The 20478-nt window shown below is 49.0% G+C and overlaps 10 protein-coding genes across 10 annotated transcripts; 8 read left to right on the top strand and 2 right to left on the bottom strand.

Annotated features, from left to right (window-relative positions):
* Window positions 1-179: 179 nt before the first annotated feature.
* Window positions 180-1982, top strand: DFJ58DRAFT_694934 (uncharacterized protein; the record flags this gene model as incomplete). Its single annotated transcript, XM_041383444.1, has 10 exons — window positions 180-302; window positions 355-463; window positions 524-558; window positions 613-646; window positions 703-742; window positions 801-807; window positions 857-1013; window positions 1076-1316; window positions 1371-1395; window positions 1443-1982. The coding sequence occupies 10 exons, from the start codon at window positions 180-182 to the stop codon at window positions 1809-1811; spliced, it is 1140 nt and encodes a 379-aa protein (XP_041250706.1). The 3' UTR covers window positions 1812-1982.
* Window positions 1983-2076: 94 nt separating this feature from the next.
* Window positions 2077-3172, top strand: DFJ58DRAFT_261895 (Snf7 family). Its single transcript, XM_041379529.1, has 7 exons — window positions 2077-2170; window positions 2235-2277; window positions 2331-2483; window positions 2538-2690; window positions 2739-2825; window positions 2876-2948; window positions 3000-3172. The coding sequence occupies exons 1-7, from the start codon at window positions 2115-2117 to the stop codon at window positions 3044-3046; spliced, it is 612 nt and encodes a 203-aa protein (XP_041250707.1). The 5' UTR covers window positions 2077-2114; the 3' UTR covers window positions 3047-3172.
* On the bottom strand, window positions 3106-5309 carry DFJ58DRAFT_261911 (cyclophilin-like domain-containing protein). The gene is made up of 10 exons (XM_041379530.1): window positions 5155-5309; window positions 4960-5106; window positions 4680-4904; window positions 4476-4627; window positions 4328-4425; window positions 4139-4276; window positions 4003-4092; window positions 3804-3952; window positions 3582-3749; window positions 3106-3528 (listed from the first exon to the last, which is right to left on the bottom strand). The coding sequence occupies exons 1-10, from the start codon at window positions 5244-5246 to the stop codon at window positions 3213-3215; spliced, it is 1575 nt and encodes a 524-aa protein (XP_041250708.1). The 5' UTR covers window positions 5247-5309; the 3' UTR covers window positions 3106-3212.
* Window positions 5310-5343: 34 nt separating this feature from the next.
* On the top strand, window positions 5344-8075 carry DFJ58DRAFT_757255 (uncharacterized protein). The gene is made up of 3 exons (XM_041388184.1): window positions 5344-7616; window positions 7670-7772; window positions 7826-8075. The coding sequence occupies exons 1-2, from the start codon at window positions 5387-5389 to the stop codon at window positions 7702-7704; spliced, it is 2265 nt and encodes a 754-aa protein (XP_041250709.1). The 5' UTR covers window positions 5344-5386; the 3' UTR covers window positions 7705-7772; window positions 7826-8075.
* DFJ58DRAFT_629332 (uncharacterized protein) lies at window positions 7726-7982 on the bottom strand (the record flags this gene model as incomplete). Its single annotated transcript, XM_041381175.1, has 2 exons — window positions 7726-7772; window positions 7826-7982. Coding segments are annotated over 2 exons (204 nt in total), but the record flags the coding sequence as incomplete, so codon positions are not given.
* Window positions 8076-8091: 16 nt separating the features above from the next.
* Window positions 8092-11137, top strand: DFJ58DRAFT_757259 (general substrate transporter). Its single transcript, XM_041388185.1, has 20 exons — window positions 8092-8301; window positions 8362-8378; window positions 8431-8537; window positions 8586-8754; window positions 8805-8850; window positions 8898-8957; window positions 9006-9127; window positions 9175-9301; window positions 9354-9449; window positions 9508-9520; window positions 9579-9596; window positions 9654-9668; window positions 9717-9795; window positions 9848-9905; window positions 9956-10065; window positions 10115-10148; window positions 10197-10252; window positions 10299-10414; window positions 10466-10522; window positions 10576-11137. Exons 1-20 carry the CDS (start codon window positions 8206-8208, stop codon window positions 10746-10748), a joined length of 1569 nt encoding a protein of 522 aa, XP_041250711.1. The 5' UTR covers window positions 8092-8205; the 3' UTR covers window positions 10749-11137.
* Window positions 11136-13288, top strand: DFJ58DRAFT_757260 (P-loop containing nucleoside triphosphate hydrolase protein). The gene is made up of 3 exons (XM_041388186.1): window positions 11136-11442; window positions 11493-12442; window positions 12502-13288. The coding sequence occupies exons 1-3, from the start codon at window positions 11213-11215 to the stop codon at window positions 13026-13028; spliced, it is 1707 nt and encodes a 568-aa protein (XP_041250712.1). The 5' UTR covers window positions 11136-11212; the 3' UTR covers window positions 13029-13288.
* Window positions 13049-16791, top strand: DFJ58DRAFT_262139 (uncharacterized protein). The gene is made up of 4 exons (XM_041379531.1): window positions 13049-13864; window positions 13914-14206; window positions 14258-14394; window positions 14446-16791. The coding sequence occupies exons 1-4, from the start codon at window positions 13458-13460 to the stop codon at window positions 16462-16464; spliced, it is 2856 nt and encodes a 951-aa protein (XP_041250713.1). The 5' UTR covers window positions 13049-13457; the 3' UTR covers window positions 16465-16791.
* DFJ58DRAFT_757263 (uncharacterized protein) lies at window positions 16785-17625 on the top strand. The gene is made up of 3 exons (XM_041388187.1): window positions 16785-17166; window positions 17192-17309; window positions 17358-17625. Exons 1-3 carry the CDS (start codon window positions 16885-16887, stop codon window positions 17510-17512), a joined length of 555 nt encoding a protein of 184 aa, XP_041250714.1. The 5' UTR covers window positions 16785-16884; the 3' UTR covers window positions 17513-17625.
* Window positions 17626-17630: 5 nt separating this feature from the next.
* DFJ58DRAFT_757265 (uncharacterized protein) lies at window positions 17631-20473 on the top strand. Its single transcript, XM_041388188.1, has 4 exons — window positions 17631-18104; window positions 18160-18868; window positions 18926-19300; window positions 19353-20473. The coding sequence occupies exons 1-4, from the start codon at window positions 17673-17675 to the stop codon at window positions 20156-20158; spliced, it is 2322 nt and encodes a 773-aa protein (XP_041250715.1). The 5' UTR covers window positions 17631-17672; the 3' UTR covers window positions 20159-20473.
* Window positions 20474-20478: the final 5 nt, after the last annotated feature.

The raw sequence follows: 20478 nt of genomic DNA on the forward strand, positions 1-20478 counted from the left end.
CTCATTTGGTTCCAAATCAGGGAATTTAATTGCCAGATGGTCGCAGCCCCTGATGAGCAAAGACGCACCAGTAATAATCAGCGGCACCTATAATATTAATCAATTTAAACTGGAGGATGCGGGCGCAGGCGTAACAAGTCCACGGAATTTTTCTTCTTTCGCTTTCTTGGACGACCAGTATGGCAAATCTCCAGGAAAGTGCGGCCACTTTCGACTTCGATGATAGACTGGGCCTAGTCTTCATCGTAGAGGCAGCAACACTATCAGTACTGGCTATCACAACTCTTCTGGCATACATTACTGTAGGTATCTTATCCAACTTCCAACCCCACAGACTTACCCCAAGCCCACTAGTATAGCGCTGTCACAATTCGAATGGGTGCTACCCGCAGGTGGTCGACAGACACTCACGTTCATTATTATTTCTTAAATCTAATGCTCTTTGACCTCATTCAAGCAATCGGTGAGCCATCCATGTCTTGAAATCACGCGCTGGTGCCGCAGTCTTCTGACAATATCTCAGGGGGGATGTTCAATATTCTGTGGATTGATGCTGCTGTGGGTTTACACTTTGTATCATGACCCCTTAATAATACTGAGTTTGATCTACAGGGGATATACCCCGGCACCATATGCACTGTGCAAGGTATCATCCTTCTTGAAGTGGAACCTTGGGGCGCCCATTTATCACAATCATCACAGGTGCCTTCAAGCATGTGGGCAATACGGGGGCAGCTTTCAGGCGAGTCTGATATACCATTTGGTTTACATCTAGATGCTAACCAATTTTCCCGAAACAGCACAATAGTAATTACTTCCTGTCATGGTCCTTGCTTGTGCTAATTGGTTTCTACAGTTTATCGCCCTGCACACGATGCAGGTGCTGGTATTGAGGTGGAGTACCCCTCCAAAGGCAGCGCTACTTGGCTCAGCCATTATATGGGGAATCGTTGGCCTGATGGTTGGGATACCGAATATATTGATTGATAATTTCTATGGACCCACCGGGCATTGTACGTCCGCGGTTCAGCGAGTGAAGCTATCTACGCCGCTAAATAATTTTGCATTTTGACAGGGTGCTGGATCGAACGTAACAACTTCCAACGAATAGGTCTTCAATACTTGTGGATGTGGTTTGCGGCATTCATCACTATCGTTGTTTACATCTTCCTTGCTCTTGTGGTCAAACGGATCATTAGAGTTGATGGATACAGGATTCGGTGGACGTCGCCCGAGATCCGGAGTGTCACGCCGTCCGATAGTTCTGACCCTCGACAACGGGGGGATGAAGGAGCCATCGCGCTACGAATGCTTTTGTGAGTTTGACGATGGCCCAGTCAGTGGACCGTCCCTGATTTTTACTCTTCCAGTTATCCTGCGGTCTACATTGTCACAGTAGGTGGAGTTACTCATTAGCTATGTACCCTCTCATCTTTCGACAGGTGTTGCCTATCACTGCTGCCCGCTTCACCCAGTTTCATACACAAAAAGTCCCGTGGGGAGTGACTGCTTGGGCAGATACACTTCTTCTCTTGTCGGGATTCTTCAACACGATCCTATATACGCTGACGCGCCCAAAACTCCTTCCGCACAGACGTCGGTCGCCCTCGCGGGTTGTTCTAACATCCACGGGCTCAAACCAACAATTTGGTAGGACTACTAATCGGTTCCAAAACCACAAACACTATCCCTTCGATACAAAAACTGAAGAAGGAGAGCTCCCTCCTATGAGTTTTGAACTTGGAGAACCCCAGCGCTCCTCGTCAGAGTTGCGCTTTGCTCACCCTGTAATATCAAACGTCGAGCAATGATTGTCTTGTATTTTTATGGGACACGATTCCCGCCAATCATCCGTGTGCTGCTTCATGCTTGGATATGACAGTGCACAGAGTCCAGATTCCATACTTGTATTATAGTATATTTACTCTAGCTTTAACATGTAGATGACGTCCAGTTAGTGTTATATTGCAGTTGGTTTTGACTGGGGCTTGGAATAGGGAAATCCAATAGCAATCGGCCACTTCAGTGGTGGCAGTGTATTTGCTAAGTGCCTATGGCACAGGGACTGACTCGGTGGTCTCCGCAACCCCGTCAACACAGACATTAATATCGTCATGGGGTCGAGCCAGTCGACACCCAAGATCACCTCTCATGATCGAGCGATTCTCGAGTGCGTGGGCTTTCATAATTTCTCAACCAAACGGTAACGCCCAACAAGTGCATTTGTTCCGTAGTCTCAAACTTCAGCGCGATAAGCTAAAGCAATACCAGAAGAAGGTTTGACTACATAGTCACTCGTAGAGTGCTGCGTCCATGATCCTTTAATATAGATACAAGTTGTGCTCGACCGCGAGCATGAAATTGCGAAAGCCCATCTCGCTACCGGTCAGAAGGACCGTGCCGTCATAGCCCTCCGAAGGCGCAAGTATCAGCAGAGCTTGCTGCTGAAGACTGACAGTCAATTGGAGAATTTGGAACAACTAGTCCGTCCCATTCATATTGCTCAAATGTACGCTGAAACCCTATGTTCCTTGTAGGTGTCAACCATCGAGTTTTCTTTGGTCGAGGTTTCTGTCCTTCACGGTCTTAAGCAAGGCAATGAAGTTCTTCAAGAAATTCATCGCGAAATGAGTGTTGAGAGTGTTGAGAAGCTCATGGAAGAGACGCAAGAAGCGAGAGAGTATCAACGAGTATGTCATATTCCGTGCTACTTGTGCTGTGTTGAGGATAGTGTACAGGAAATCGGTGATTTGCTAGCGAACCGATTAACACATGATGAGGAGGATGCCGTCCAGGCGGAGCTCTTGGCATTACAAAGGGAATCGGTCAGTACGAGCTGTCGGACGTTATTTCGCCCTTTTCACATGATATATAGGTTGGACAAGCAGAACCTGAAGTGCGCCTGGATCTGCCATCTCCGCCGAGGTCGTTACCACTTGTTTCAGAAGGTCAGAGTAGTTCACGATTGTCGGACGGCCTTCATCCTCATTTCTATTTAGAAGTCCCTCTAGAGACTACGAGGGAGCGGGTTCCTGTACCTGGTTAGCACCTGCTAGCACGCATAGTATCACGGAGATTTTCATTCCGGTATTACTCATACCCCCATTTACGGCCTAGGCCTTCTCCAGACATTTACAGATACGATACTACAGTAGGACAGCAGATAATGATACGGATATTAGGCGTAAGGCTAGAGCAACAGTATCAGTCTACTACCAACTGTCAAAGTTTCCGAACCCTATTTTCCGCTTCTTTTTGGCATCGTCGCCAACGTCATTGGCGGCTTGTACACCAGGTGTTACCTGATCCAACGGCCTCTTGACGCTGAGATACTTGCCCACTCCCACTCCCACACCCGCGGCACCCGCACCAAAGACCGAGTCCCCAGTGCCGACTTTGACCCCAAACCAATTAATATCATCCCCTTGAGTCTTGTCAGGTTGTTTCTTGGAATCATCTTGTGCTTCTGCACGCCGAGCAAGTTTTCTTGCAAGCCGTGTTTTATGTGCTTCAAAGGGATCCTGATGTCTAGAAGAGAAGGTATATGGATATAGGTCTGGGCAAAAAAGCAATGCACGTACATAATGACTTCTGTTATCCGCACCGGCTTCGCTGGGCGTTCTGTTCCATCTTTACGAGGGAGTTTTTCCAGAGCATCCAGGACGTCGTCTCCTCCAACTAGCTTACCGAAGACAGTGTGCTTGTTGTCAAGGTTTGGCGTAGCTCTGAATGTGACGTAAAATTGTGACCTGTAGTGGCACTCGTCATTAAAACAGAAAACAAAGATAAACTGCCAGACGGACGTATTCGTGCCAGCGCCCTTGTTGGCCATGGCAACGATACCACGACTATCATGTTTAGCAGCACCTCTCATGTCATGCTCGTCTCGGAAAGGAGTACCCCAGTGTGACTCTCCACCAGAGCCTGTACCAGTAGGGTCACCTGTTTGCACCTACGGCGCTATGAGTATCCAATATTGCGAGACGATGAACGAAGAAGTACCATGAAGCCAGGAACAAGTCTATGAAAGAGGCAGTCGTCATACTTTCCTGCTCTTGCAAGCATGAGAAAGTTGTAACAAGTTTTTGGTGCCTGTGAGGGAGTGTTAGCCACATCAACATGAGCACACGGCACTGACCTTGTCACAATACAACTCCAGGTTCAACGAACCGCCCAAACTGGTCACGACCCGGACATATGCTCTTCGTTTCCCAACGTCTTTCTCTTTACCCTTACCCTTGGGAGGGTTCGACATTTCTTCGAACATCAGTTCTTCCTAGGTTACCATCAACAAGAATACTTGTCACGGCCAGGTCTTTTTGCTCACCTCGTCCCACAGTAGTTGTGAACTTTGTGTCTGAGGATCCACAGACGTCGACGTCAAGGATGCACCGGGTGCACCACTAGAATAAGGAGAAATGTTCCCTGACATAGTACTCAGGCTGAATTCTGTAGTGAAAAACAGTGGAGCTCACAAGGGACAGCGGCTTTACCCTTCACCTCAGAGACCGCTTTAACGGTAGCTGATTTGGGCTTCTCATCCTTCTTTGCAATGACGGTAGCGCCGGTATTGATTGTAGACGAGGGTGGGAGACCATGGGGGTTTTGCAATGTGATGACGTCCTCCCTGCAAGAGTAACGTTGAATCCAGAATGGTGAAGAAAGACTTAACCACTAACTTCTTGAATTTAACATCTTCAAGGAGATCCTTGCCGCCTTTGATACTTTCTGCAAGGAAAACATTTCCTGTGGTTGCAATTGCTACTATATGCGAGTGCTCGCTGAACGGCTTGAATGAAATTGGATCATGAATTTCGCCAGATGTCTTGCGCGAATAGTGGAGTGTTATCAGGTCACCGGGTGCGAGGGGCTCTTTTGTAATGGGATTTGTATTGTTATGTTGCCTTTGAATGGAAGCGTAAGACAGACGTCACCTTGCAGGAAGAGAGGACAACTTGCTTTAGCCAAGGAATAATGTTTACAAGGTCAAACACGAAGCCTGTTCCATCCGCGTTGCGGGCGCATACTGGATGATTAAATGGCTGGAAAGAAAGTGCACAACAGTCGAATGGTGTTTGCGCTCGAGGGTGCGGTACTTGAAGCTTTCTGTGCAAAACATGAGAACTCCATGATTTAGGCACAGACAAGACTTACGCTTTGTACCCGGACGAAGCAGAATGCTGTCCGAATTCGCCAGCATGTTCTGCATGTGTGATATAAAGTTTGTTAGAATTTCCGTGGCCCATATTGCAGTTGGTTTGAGATTGAGTGTATAATAACCTTCAAGTGAGTGGAGCACCTGATCAAGCTTCCGAATCTAATAAACGCAAACAAGATAAATCTCGCGAAGGTCCCCATCTTCGAATTCATCCTTTTCAGCTTGCAGATGCTGCGTCATGCCACCACAAAAGCAAGGCGGACTACTGTCGTGCTTGATTTCCTCGCGCCAACTGCGTTTGGATACCGTCTTGGTAGCTCCAAGGTGCAACCGCGACCTTCGGTGACGAAACCATCCAAAAGACATGACACGGAGAGACTCGCAGAATTTCCAGTCTCCGTACGTGCACAAAACCCAGCAATTCTTTGTCAGAACATCAAGCAACGTATCAGCTTACTGAGCCAGCCAGGTACTGCTGCTGTCTCCGACCCAGATATTAACTTCTTTGACGAAAAGGTCGTTGAGCTTCGTCTCGCTCTGAAGGCTGGTGACATCGCGCGAGTAGGAGAACTATGGTCGCAGTTGGAAGATAGAAAGCTGCTGCGACTCCTCGGTCGCGAGTTGCGTGGGTTTTCCGAGCGCGCTGCTCAGCTGTGCTTCAGGGACAACTCTGGGCCTTGGGACGCAGACGAGAGGAAGGTCATCGAGGGCATAGCCATTGCTGCCGCCTGTGAGGGCGCAGTCAATGCCCTCACGACTTGTATGATCAGACATATAAAGAGAGGCAACTCGCAGGCAGCCCTTCACCTGTACAGACGTTTCCTGGCGCACTCCAGCTATCAGACCGCGTCTGAGCCCCTACCATCCTCAACGCAGGAAGATATCGAGGATGCGAATGGGCTAGCTCTCAATTTTCTAGACGATCAGTTATCCCACCAACCCAATTTCTCACTTGTCCTCGCAGCAATAGCCGCATATGCACTCGAAGATTCATTCGAGGGCGCGCTGAAGATAATGCTCGAAAATCCTGTACGCATAAATCAGTCCGCCCAAAAGGAGTTCATGGCTTCATTCGATGACTTCTCGTTCCGGGCAAAAGTTCAAAGTTACGTCCACCGCGTGGACATAGCAAGACTCATCTCTCGCCACCACTCACTCAGCACTCATATCGCAAATCTCTCAAGCAATCAGGATCTTTCACAGATCCAGAATTTATACCGGGCGATCATCGAGGGTTTGAATGACCCAGAGCCATATCTCGCTGTTCGTGATTCACAGAAGTCCAGCCAAAGACCTGTCGTGATCCAAGAGATCAATTGGGCAGCATTCTTGACAGGGTTCTTGCGGTGCCACCGTCGGGACCTGGCGGAGAATCTCTGGAATGACATGCTTAAATATGGTGTCCAGCCTAGTGTTATAACCTGGACAGCACTCTTGGACGGGTTTGATAGCATGGGGGAAGCTGATGCCGCTTCCACCAGTTGGGATAACATGGTTTCCCAAGGAATTCGACCGGGAATTTTGACATATCGCGCTGTCATCTCGACATTGTTTAACGCTCGGAGACCAGATGACGCCATCGAGAAATTCGCGATATTTAAGCGAGAAATTGCCAACGGTTCGTTGCCGGACACCGAGGACGCATTGCCCGTGTACAATACAGTGCTGCATGGTCTTCTCAATAATGGACGACCTGGGGATGCCGATGCGCTACTGCAGAATTTACGGCAGAAGGGCCCAAAGCCAGACATCGTTTTCTACAATACCTTTCTGCGTCACCATGGCCGCAGAGGCGAATTCCGTGCAGTATCAGTGTTACTCGAGCGTCTCCGAGAAGATGGGTTGACGGGCGATGCGTTCACGTTTTCCTCTGTGCTTTCAGCTCTTCTCAAGGTCGGGCGTACTGACGCCATTGATATCATTCTGAGTCTGATGAAGAGACAAAATGTGGAGCCCAACGTCGCCGTCTTCAGCGCGATCATAGACCAACAGCTTCGCGAGTCCTCGGAGCAAGGTCTTAGGACGGCAATGGAGTTACTTCAAAAAATGGAGACGAATCCTGATGCCCAACCCAATGACGTGACATATACAGGTGTGCTTGCATCCTTGCACCGCCAGGTATGGCCCAACACCGCCCTAGCCGAGGAGTGCAGGAGATACGTCCTTAAAGGGATGAAGGAGCGAAACATCCGGTCTAATCGGGTGACCTACCACATCCTGATCAAAGCATGTTTGGAGAACTCGGAACCAGAAGGGTTGAAAGGGGCATTGGGCTACTACAGGGAGATGGCAAACCGGAAAATCCCAATGAATTATGATACATGGTATATCCTATTACATGGGCTGATTTCGAGAGAAGAATGGGCAGTTGCAGATGAGATGGTAGAGGACCTCCTGAGGTACATCAAACCGGTTGGGGCATTGGAGAGCCTGGTTGGTAGAATTCAACGACGGACAACTTGGAGGATGAAGTTAGGACCAAAGGTTTATCTCTGAAGTAGACATACTTACAATATAATACGCATCATTCATCGCGAGAAGAATGACCATGCCAAAGGCTTCTCGCCCATGAAAAATGACTTGCCGAGACCGACACGAGTGTAACGATCATACACTGCAAGACACGTTGTTCGTTAGTGTAGATAGACATGATGCATTTGTACATACACCAATAACTACATCTCCTGCCAAAGTACTTGCCCACCCATGGCAGTAGTAAGACGAGTGCAAGCTGCTGAAGCTCTTCTAAACTCTCGTTCCACTCTTTCTGGGCCAAGCGATAGTCTTCATCAGAATCATATGACGCATTTGATGAGGAGTCTGAAGAATGGTCCGAGCGTGGCATGCTTTAACCTGGTTTTGCAGCAGTGCAGTATCTTGACGCAATGGTCTCCAAATGAAGTAGCTCTAAGTTGACGGTGTTGCCACTTTAAGTGGCGCTGCACGTACGTTTTGCCATACACCACTTTTAGGCATTAGCGGTTTCCCTGTTTTCTCTCCTTCCTCCTTGTTGTCAACTCTCTCCTACTATCACCAGTCCATGAATTATGGTGGATGTTGCTCTTACGCCCTCCCGACGCAAATTAGTTGGGCAGCCTCTCCTCTATGCTATTTCCGTATTCGCTAGTTTGGGTGTCTTCCTGGTACGCTACGTCACAAGAGGCACGAGACATTGAAAACTAATCATTGGTGCAACTTTCTAGTTCGGATATGACCAGGGGTTCGTTAGACATATATCTCACTGAATTACTAGTTACTGAGTCCAAGAGCAGCGTCATGTCAGGTATCATCACCGGTCCCTATTTCAAACAGTTTTTCAACACTCCTGGTCCCATTGAAATTGGTACCATGGTCGCGGTTCTCGAGCTTGGCGCACTTGGTATATTTTTTACATATCAATTTTATGCTGTACAATAACATTCCGCAGTCACCTCGATTGCTGCTGGTCGCGTCGGCGACATAATCGGCCGGAAGGGGACCCTCTTCACTGGGGCTGTCGTTTTCACCATTGGTGGTGCTATTCAGACATTCACCACAGGTTTCTACGTTATGATCGTTGGTCGAGTGATAAGCGGTTGTGGAGTTGGGCTCTTGTCGTAAGTCCTCAAGGTTCAAACTTTTTGCAAGTGCTCAGCGCGTTTTTCAGGACGATCGTTCCTATATATCAAAGCGAAATTTCTCCACCCAATCATGTAGGTCTCAAACTTCACATGTTTATTGCTCCTAATTTTGTTTGTAGAGAGGCGCGCTTGCGTGCATGGAATTCACCTGTAATGTTTTCGGCTATGCAAGCTCTGTTGTAAGTCGTATTACATTTATGAAGCTGACGAGCTGACATTCCTTGAAGTGGGCGGATTATTTTTGTTCATTCATCGAATCCGATCTTTCTTGGCGTATCCCCCTTTTTCTGCAATGTGTCATTGGAAGCATCCTCGCTGCGGGAAGCCTGATTATACCCGAGAGCCCTCGGTATGCCGTCTCTCATTGTTGCGATGATATGCACTGAAACTATACAGGTGGTTGATTGACACTGACCAAGATGTTGCCGGGATGACTGTTATCGTGGATCTGCATGGAGGAGATCCTAATAACATTCTCGCTCAAGCTGAATTCCAAGAAATCAAGGACAAAGTCATTTACGAGGTGCGCTAATGGTTGGTGCAGCAATCATCATTTTTACAATTCAACATCACAGCGTGAACTTGGGGAAGGACGATCATACGCTGTGATGTGGAAGAAGTATAAGCGACGCGTGTTGCTTGCCATGTCTTCCCAAGCATTTGCTCAGCTGGTAAGCTTCTACCATTTTACCCACCCACATCATGCCGTCATGAACATGTCTTTCCCAGAATGGAATCAACGGTAATGTGTCTGCCTTTGTGCGGCTTTCATGAAACTAATGAGTCGAAACGATAATCAGTGATTAGCTACTACGCTCGTACGCATTTTATTTCACACCAAAGTGATCGTTGACTGATCAGTGCGCGTTGTTTAGCATCTGTTTTTGAAGGTACGGGTGGATGTAATTTTTTCTGGCGAAAATCTCATTGAAACACAGAGGCCGGGTGGCTTGGCCGTGATGCTGTGCTGATGACGGGCATCAACGCCATCATTTACACTTTGAGCACCTTACCCCCGTGAGTGGCATCCTGCCAACGGTCTTGTTAGGAAGGCTAAATGCTCCTGTAGCTGGTACCTCGTAGACCGTTGGGGTCGTCGCGTTATCTTGCTTTCTGGTGCCGTTATCGTTGGTTCCTTTTCTGATCAACGGCCTTCAAGGTACTCACCGATATGTAGATGGGCATTTCTCTGGGCCTCACTGGCTGGTGGATGTACGTTGACATACCAGCTACACCCAATGCCGTGGTGATCTGTGTTATTGTCTTCAATGCTGCATTCGGCTATAGGTAAGCTTTCGCGGCACATTTCTGAGCCTTCGATTTGATATTGTCTTAGTTGGGGCCCTATTCCGTGGCTGTATCCCCCCGAGGTGATGTTCTTTCAGCAATAGCCTAATAAGATGCTGAATTTGCTTCAGATCATGCCCCTCACATTCCGTTCTAAAGGTGTATCTATATCAACCGCGACCAACTGGTGAGCTCGAAGCATCTGTCACACGTCAACCAACTGACACGGCCAGGGCATTCAATTTCATCGTCGGAGAGACGACCCCATACCTCCAAGAAGTCATTACATGGAGATTATACCCTATGCATGGGTTCTATTGCGCATGCAGTTTCATTCTCGTTTATTTCTGTAGGTAGATGCTCTTGAATGCTGTTTTCCATGCTCACTGATTGAACGTAGTGTATCCCGAGACTAAAGGCGTTCCTCTCGAAGAGATGGATGCTGTGTTTGGTGAAGGTAAAGTTTTTCCAATCTCTTCCAGTCGAACGGTATTGATTGTATCTTTGCAGAGGAGAGGCTGGATTATGAGTCCGAGCGGGCGTCTCTGATGTCCAATACCCGCAGCCCTTCGGTACGTTCTGGCCCTCGACGCAAGGCTGCCACAGAACGTGGATGGGTTAGCCGGCTACTCTACCGTGATGACAGGAGTACATACCAGCCCATCGGCGAGGGCGATGAATAGGAACTCGCGAGGATTGAAAGCGACCACGTGGAGGCGCACGAAGAAGATTTCCATCACGTGAGGGAGCAGCTCTCTCCCTCCTTTTCTTCACCTACATCTCCTATTGCTGCTGCAGTTGCCAATGGAAGTGCTATTTAATTGCGAGACAGTATGCTAGTGTCGCATGCGGCAATGTTGCTTTTCTGGCATGCTACTTTCATTTATCACCAGCAGTTGTGCCTTTCAATCCTCATGATACGCTACGTACTGGCTCACAATTACGACTTCACTTCATTGACACCATTTGTGCATCTTCATTACTGTATACTTCAAATCACAATATGATTTTTTTCTTCCGTTCTACTTATATTGCTCTAGTAATGTCACGTGTCCACATGAATTTTCCTTCACCTCCAACAGTCGCGCCGTTATATCGCAGTTGGGCGCGTCAGTCAGTCTGCAGGAAGCATGAACTGCTTCGCTATATGAGCCGTAGCTCGGATGCACATACCAAAGAGCTGTTACCCGTGAATAGCACGGGGCAAGCTCCACGGGATGTAACCTTCGAGTCCCTTGGAGTGGGAACACCAATTGCGGCAGCTCTCCGTGCTGCATTCCCCGATGTTCAGAAACCCACGACAATGCAGCGCAAGATGATATCTGCTGTGGTGGGTAGGCAAGATATTCTCTTGCAGGACTTCACGGGTACTGGAAAGTGCGTACTTGTCGCTGAATGCCGGCCAACTTAAACTAACGTCCTTCAAGGTCATTTGGATTGCTACTTGGACTCTTGAGCAAACCAAGGATATCTAGATACGATGCAAAAAAAGGAAAAGACCATGCAACAAAGGGCATCACAACTCTCCTGATTGTCCCCCACCGTGACCTTGCATACCAATTTTTGCACTGGCTACACCACATGTTGACGTCTGCGGGTGAACCTGGTCCATATTCGCTCGCTTCGATTGCACAGGTGCTAGTCCGCGGCTCACCACCCAAAAACCTCACAAACTCATCTCCTCGGATCCTGGAAGCGATTGTGAACCCATCGTCATCTGGAATATCCGTGCTCCGGGATTATCCTCCGCATATACTCATTGCCACGCCAACTGCGCTTATGGACGTGCTTCGCGAGGAGCCGGAAGTGCTCCAGTTATCCACGTTATCGACTGTCGTCGTCGATGAGGTGGACTGGCTTCTGAAAGCGCCCCAGAAAGGCTTGAAGTATGGCACAGAAAAAGAGGCGCGGTTAAAGCAGAAGCAGCATCCTGAAGTTCTGAAGACTGTGCTAGATGTCCTCTATACGAACACGAAAACGAATGCCTCAAACCTTTTGCGGAGAGATCTTTTGAAGATGAAGTTGGCCCCAATCGATCGGCCGCAACTGATCATGCTCAGTGCAACAATGCGAAATAGGCTGAGGACGTCTTTCTTTGGCGCTTACGGGTGGTTTAAAAGGGGGAAAGTGCTGAAGCTTATTAAAGCTTCATCCAGCTCACGTCCGGCTCACGGTCTTAATCGCACGATCACACATCATGTTCTTGTTATGTCGCAGGATGGCTCTGTGAGAAATATAGCTGGTGCTCGTAAAGCTCGAGCCCCCACACCGTCGGACTCCTCTGAACAGACGAGTTCTTTTGGAGAACAGGACGAAGAAGAAGAGTTTATTTTTGATGAAGATGATGAAACACTGCTCGATGATGAAACTAACGCGAGTGGGGATGTTTTGGTTTCACATTTCTATTCGATCATTGACAATTTGATTTACGATCAGATATGCTGCAAGCTTCTCCTGTTTTTAGTCCGGGGATGCTTGAAGCCGTTGCATCCGCATTCGCTCTCGACGTACCAAACATTGCGCTTCTGGTCGTACCTGCAACTACATCCGTCCGACGAGTTATTTTTGACCTGAAACAACTCGGGGTGAATGCCCATGGCCTGGATCTCGTGGACAATGAAGCCGGACGGGGACACCTTCTGTCTAAGGATAGGGATATTCCCGATGAGAATCCCACCTTGCTTGTATCGACGCTTGCAACTACTCGAGGGATCGATTTTCCTGCGCTAACCCACGTTTTTCTCCTTGGCCTTCCGGAAGGACGCGCGGGAGATGTTTACCAGCATGTCGCAGGGAGAGTTGGCCGGTTCGGCCGCCGAGGGAAAGTGATCACTATCGTGGAAGGACGCCGGGAGAATGAGGGGGAAAGGGGTAAAGTTTGTGTCAGGGATGATTCGAAGAAGATGGATATAATGCTGAAGAAGCTTGGTATTGGTGCAACAAAGCTAGAGCATTTCGACTGACAGAAGCAGGCGCCGGCAGAAATATTTTGCAAGTCACACCGTGACCGTGCCCGTCGGTAGATTAGATATCCCTAGGGAAACACGGGTTGGGAACCGTGGTATTCGGATGCGTAGGATTGGAGTATGGTAAACATGAGTTTTGATGTGGCGCCGTTGTGTGAGTTATGACGGGATTATTAACGGCGGTAGTATGCTGTTGGTTGCTGTCTTGCACGCGGATCAAACCAATCATACATCCAAATAGGACCACTGGCATGATGTAACTTTAGTGTGAATGAATCCATGAATAGCCTATGAGTGGCTGACTCGCTAGCGCCGAGGGCAACCTAGCCTTGGCCTAGTCTCTTTCTCTCTTCCACCGAGGTTAACGTATACCCTGTCCTGGTTCTAGTTCGGTTAAGTCACTGTTCTTGCTCATCGTGTTCAACGATGGCGAGAGCACCATCTGCCTTATGCCTTATGTTATGTCTTCTACTTTCCTCGTCCCTCTTTTTTCAGGTTTCAGCTCAGTCTACAAACCAGACCACTGCGAGCAACGGTACACCTTCTCCCACTGTCTCTGCAAATGTTACAACGTTCTTGACGACTAGCTCCTACACCTCAACATATGTCAGCCACTCAGGGAACATTGCGACCACTATCACCACCGTATTACCCACAGTGTACAATGCGACAAGGACTTCATCCACGTCAACATCCTCATCCTCATCCTCAGCTTCATCCACCCCAACTCCCATCGTCCTAGCTACTACAATAACTCCAGCTTTCGGTGTATTGGGAGCGATCCTCATCATAACTGGACTACCGAGTGCGTTCTGGGGCCACAAGAATAGATGGTAATTCTCTCATCCGTGGATCTACCAGTTTCTCACTCACACCATGTAGGACATCTTTCTTCCTAATTGGTTTCTATACCCTTTCATTGGTCTGTTTCGTTCTTATCGTCAAATTCGGCATTCTTCCCGCGATCAACCCACCGAGCAACACACTCCAGGGCATGTTCGTATTAGCCTCCGCCGTTGCTGGTATCATGGGCGGCGCCTTCACAATCTTCTTTTGGAAGGCCACTAAATACTTCATTGGCGCATGGGGTGGTTTCGCTTTCGGACTATGGATACAATGCTTTAAAAGTGGCGGTCTTATTACCCCTGTTGGCATGAGATGGATTCTGTATATAGGTAACTGTTTCCTCCGTAGTCCACTTTGCTCCCTGCTAACTTGTCACTCAGCATGCAGCGTGGTTGCATTTGTCCTATGCACGATACCCAAGATACATTGGCATATGCTTCTGGTTGCGACTGCCTTTGTTGGCTCGTCCGCCTTCATACTCGGCGTGGATTGCTACACCACAGCTGGCTTAAAAGAGGTTTGCGTCATTTTCCATAGTCAGCTCATGATAACTCACACACAACGGTAGTTCTACGTCTGGAATCTAGGTTTCACCTCCCTATTCCCGAAGTATGTCGATAACAGCATTGCATTCCCGGTAACACAAACTATGGAAATCGAACTTGGACTCATTGGAGCGGTCACTCTTATGGGCGGAGCCGTTCAGCTCCGCATCCTCCGCGTCTTGCAGCGCAAACTTAAGGAAATTGCTCACGAAGAAAAGAAGCGGGATGAAGAGGCCGAAATCAACGCTGCCGGTAAATTCCAAGAGCTCTCAAAGGAGCAGGAGGAATGGGAAAACGATCACCCACCACTTGGAATGCATGCCCGGACGGCCAGTGGCTACTCTGGGACTCCTTTAATGAAGGATTTCCCCACCAGAGGCTCTCAAGATGGGCGGGCTTCCATGTTCACGTTGGTTGGCGGGCGTGGTCGCTATACATCGGGAGTGTCTGACTTCATGGCTGCTCCCACCCCTGACGAAGATATCAAGCGGATCGCACGTGATACCCAAGCGCCCGGTGTCTTGCCTGCTCTTGATCTTGGCCTTGGAATTCAACAGGATGTCCCTTCTGGGTTCATTACTGATAACGATCCTGACAGCAGTGATACCAAACACAGCGATGTGAGGAAAGCTGTCTCATTGGAGTTGGAAGATCTTGCACGCAAGGAGGAGCTTCTAGCCGAAATTCAAACCATCAGACGCTCAATCGATGCACTCAGATCGGAGACACCTGGCCTTGACTCGGACGACTCCCGCTCTCGTCGTATCTCTCTGACCTCTCGCCGCACCCTTAGCTATGACCTTGATAATGCTATTGCTCCACGTCCACACACTCGCCCACCCAGACAGCCAGATCCACGCGGCCGTGCACAATCCATGGAATTTTCCAAGCTAATAGATGCGCCTCCGCTTGGTGCATCTATTGGCCGTCCTACAAGTGTTCCTCTGCGCGATGATGACTGGGACTCGTACGTTCGTGACCGTAAGCTCCTACAACCACCGGCTGGGGTGACTGCACCCATTCCAACGAGCCGTATGTCCACGACAGGATCACTATCTGCACAACAACGCCTACCTGTCCCGTCAGCTGTCACTGAAGCCCTCTCCCAAAGGAAACGCCGGGAGAGTTTGTTGGACCCTGGTGTTGGTCCAGACACAAGCGCGAAAGATACGTCGGACGAGGATATGCCCATTGCCACCCTTCCAACAGCCCGCGCTCACACAAAGAAATCCAAACCACATACCAGCAGCATGATCCCAGCTGTGTTAGCACCCTTGCAGCCTCCTGCATCTGCCACACGTTATCCTCCTGCCATCCTCTCCAGGAGTGCCCCATTGTTACCTGAGCTCGAGCGAAGCAACATACCGATCGTCCTTCCTCCCACTCGACCATTGAAGGCTGCGGTCGCTGAGCTCCCCAGCAATATCCCCGTGATCATTCCTCGTGGACAAAGTGCAAACATCGCAGCTCCAGTTGCCCAGAGGCCAGAACCTCAGCGTGTTGCGACGTTTGAGGAAATGGAGGAACGGCATCGGGAGAAGATGCGGGGTCTCCAAGCTCCCATCACGGAGGCTGAGAAACAAAATGCGGAGGTCCAGGCTGCCAAGCATCGTTGGGAGCGCTCAAAGGCAGTGGAGCGGGAGGCGGTAAACAGGCGGCATGCTGAGAAGGCCGCAGAACTTGCACGAGAAGAGAAGGAGAAGTTGCGGCGCAGGTCAGAGGACGGTCTTGGCAAGGTGGGATCCGAGGACGACAAGAACCCAGAACGTCGGTCTAAGGGAATAAACGCTGACAAGCTTGCTGCCATTGGCGGTGTCAACAACCCATCGTCGTCAAAACGCCAATCGGTACTGAGGGTGGAGGATTGGCAGCGGCTTCAGCAGGATGTGGAGCTTGGAGTTCGCCCCGAACGCGCTGCTGGCACAAAGCGGGAGTCTCGCAGGATGAAGACTGAGGCCAACGCGACTGTTCCATTCCCTGGACAAAGTCGCCCGATGGACAGACGTCGTTCTGCCGGAGTTCCTCGCGACCCTCCCAGTTGAGCCTGAAATAGTGTCAGATGTCAGGTGCTATGGTCACGTCACTCTCATTTTCTAAGACATATTGGACGTTCATGGACATATTTTTACGCCTGTCGTTTCATTAGGGTATCCACATGTCTCTTGCGACTTCGACAACTTTAATATTGTTTTCTTACCGTCTATCCCCCTTTTCTTGCATTATGCATATGTAGAACCATTGTAATACATATCGCACGACGATTCAAGTCTGCGTATGTTTTGTAGGTAGCTGCATACGTGACTTCATTTGATCAATTCTAGGCATTTGAGTACCTTTGTGCCTTGAAATGGCTGGCCCCTCTTATGCGAGGTCGCGGAGTTTGTAATATACATTGGGGCGAACAAGTTTTGAGTTGCATATATGGAGCTGCAGCTCAACGTCCCCCATAGAACTGGCTCACCATGGCCATCCGTCGTTCCAATACCGCACCTCAGTCTCTCGAACATCAAGTTCGACCTGGTCTAGCTAGGGCAAAGTCTGCCGTAGATGGCTTCATTCCCCGCTTAGATCAAACGTCGGTACCCGCATCATCCCACCACAGTTTAAGCGCCTTTGTGGCAACGGCGGCCTCCCCGCGCGATAGAAAGGATCCTTTCAGTCTTACGGACTTTTTCCCCGCCTCCTACCTTTCATCTCCGGGGGAGCATTGGGAGTGGTTACGGCAAGAACAAACGTTTGAACCTGTTGACTAATGAACTACAATCGGAGGGTGTTGATGGTTCGTTGCCTGACACGCCGGGACCCGTCATGTTCGCACGGGGGGCAGAAGATGAGATAGAGCAGACAATCAAAGGGGAGGATAAAATGGGCGTGTTATCAGTACTTAGTAAGTCCGATCCAACCAATCAACTGAACATGAGTTGATATGCCAAAGATACTATTTTCTTGACAGAGGATGGGGAGGATGAATCTATTGATCATGAGTCGCTATACCTTGCAATTGGCAGACTTGGGCAAGCAGCTGAGAGTTCTGGATCTACTTGGTGGCCTATACGCTGGGCATTACATGCAATGTCTAGTATAGTTTAGATTGTTTTATTATTATTATATTATTTATATAAAATTCTCACGATTACACGTGTTTGTAATTGTTTTTTCTCACGTCTTAGTTGAAATCTCTCTTCTTTATTTTCCCACCTCTCTTCCTCGATTCCCACAGCTGGCTACCAACATCGGGCGGGAAACTGTTATGAGGACTTTCCATCCTTACTCTTCTTCACACATCCAAATGCCCGAAGCTGCTCTTCAACAGCAGCTGAATAAAAATTCAAGCACTTCATCTCCAACATCACCCATACAATCTACCTTGGATTTACTTGTAAACCCTACCTCTTCTCCTCCTCATATACTTGCCAATAAAGTTGGTGAACAGTTTCAGCATTCAAACCATATTCAATCATCAAACAACAATGCTATTCCTAATTCACAACCTCCAGTAACTTCCGCTCCTCCTTCTATTCTCTCTAACACCGATCCGAACGCGTCTCTTCAATCTCTACTTGCCGCGAACCGAAAAGATTCAGCAGCTCCGGATTCATTACATCAATGGGGTATCCCCCCTGTCCAACCTTCACCTCAGCCACATCATTCTTCCCCCCATCTTACACCCACATTAGTCCAGGTAAGTACAAAGTGCATCACTATAGTGTAGCACTCATATATGTACACCAAACAAGTCTTCAAACGGCAAGAGTGGTAAGCGCAAACTCGACGAGACAGAGCCTGACGATCCACACCCAAAAATTCGTCGGCCTGTTGTTCGCGAACATGTGGCGCAGCAGCACCAGCATCCTCTACTTCAAATGACAACCGTCATGTGCTTGCACGCCGCTGTTGCACAGAAATCTTATGGTAGCGAGAAACGCTTCCTTTGCCCTCCCCCCGTCGTGCATATTCAAGGTCCTGTATGGCAAATGCGCTCCCAACAACTCGCCATGTCAGTTGTCTCCGAACAGGGTGAACGATCATTGGACCAAAAGACTAATTTGGACAATAACATGACCGGAAGCTTCAAATTCTTGCACGTGACCGGCACTGCAAAGGCAAAGAGCTTCCAGTTGTCCCTCGACATAATAGAGCCTCCTCCTTCTGCTTTATCAGGCGAGAGCAGCGCTGATGGAACGCCAGGACGTGTTTGGGCCACCTTTGATTCAGCTCCTGTAACCATTATATCTAAACCCTCGAAGAAGACAGCAAAAACGCGTAACATCTCTTCGTGTATCCTCGCGGGAGGTCCTGTGTCTCTTTTCAACAGGATCAATTCACAGACTGTACGCACCAAGTATATGACTATCGACAACTCTCAGCTCTGTGCAAGTAATGTCACTTGGTCTGCGTTCAATGTGAACGTAGTGCGACGCCCCGATGACGCGCCGCCCACCAATGGTGCGTGCTCACGTGACTGGAAAGTATTATACATGTTTTACTCACGTTCACGTTCAGCCGGTCCGCAGCCTGTCACTTACGGCTGTGAGGTTGTCCTTTCCGACACATTGTCTAATATCGCCACGTCACCCCTTATCATTCGCAAAGTAGACAAAGGTCGTGTATCTGCTGAGGATGGTGGACCTGTAAGTCAGATGCAGAAAATTGCTCTGCAAAGAGTAAATCAGGATGGCACAAGACATTATTTGTCTGCCGCCGGTCCCATCCCCGGCGCTCCGAACTCTACCCCATCAGTCCCAGGAGCACCGACTCAGGGTGGGACACACCCCTTGATCTTCCAATCGCCTCGCATACGAGATGAGATGAAAGATGGCGTGCGAACCTTGACCGATGAAGTAGATGACTATTTATGCTGGACAATTGTGGGCATTTGTGGGTACTTTTCATTGAGCCGTTGGATTGCACTAACAATGCTGGACCATAGCCAAGTTCCAGTATACATTCTTTGATGCGTTTGGTCAACATAGTAATTCAATACCCGAAATGCCCATCACACCCTTTCCGACACTATTCACGGCACCAGTGTACCGACCAACGAACAACATACTCGAAATGACCGTGTCGCACTTCTTCTATGAAGACCCAAAGACACGGACACAGATGCCACTGACCGTGTATTTAGGTGGCCTTGGTCCTCTCAGAGCTCGTTTCTATCAGGCTGCTCCCCCAGGACCGTTGACTAACATTGCCGCTTTCGGTGCTGCTATGTCCGGTTCATCTAATGAGGTAGTGGTGGGTGGAGGTGAAGACGTTGCAAATTCCCCTGCCGACGCTGCATCACGATATCTCACTCAGCCACCTTTGCACACCATCGTGACAGTAGAGCTGCCTTCATTGGCTGAGATTATGAAGGCGCTCGAAGAGGATGTAATGACTCCGAGCGTGATGACTCCAGATGGTCTCATCCATCGGCAATCACCGCAACATAGCGAACACGGAACACCGCTTGACGGGCCCAATGGAAGTAGTTCACAATCACACCCTCCACCTTCCATTGCTGGCCGGAGTCTTCCCCTGTTGTTCATTCGCGCCTCGGATGGTATTGGTTATCACTCTGGACGAACGATCAGTTGCGAAAACGTATTTCAGGCTATGGAACTAGGGTCGATGGCACCTGGTGGTGTTCTAGCACCGCCAGGGGGGTCAGCTGATGCTAGCTGGCTTGCTGCGGCGCAGGCTGCGGCTGCGGCTGATGGAGGTTTACATGGTTGGACGTTAAGAGTAATGTAACATTGATTCAGATATGCTGTCGTCGATTCTCGTTGCTTGTTGCTCTTCGTTCGCTCTGTCTTTTCTTTCAGATCATTGCTGTCGTCAAGCTCCCGAATTCTAGCACTTCCCGTACCTACCCTTCTTTCTACCGGTTCATTTTCTTGAGTGGATTTCTGTAAGCCAGACATGCTGGCAAGGTTTTTTATCGTATTGTCAATTCATGATGGGTCCATATTTGCTAGCTTAATTACAATACTTGCTAGCTATCGTCCGATATGGCTCGAACGTTCGTGTCAAAATGTTGCTAGGTGGCGGCCTGGCATGGGTACGACCCACGA

The sequence above is a fragment of the Suillus subalutaceus genome, assembly GCF_016647625.1.
Source record: "Suillus subalutaceus strain FC151 chromosome Unknown DFJ58scaffold_3, whole genome shotgun sequence".
Classification (NCBI taxonomy): domain Eukaryota; kingdom Fungi; phylum Basidiomycota; class Agaricomycetes; order Boletales; family Suillaceae; genus Suillus; species Suillus subalutaceus.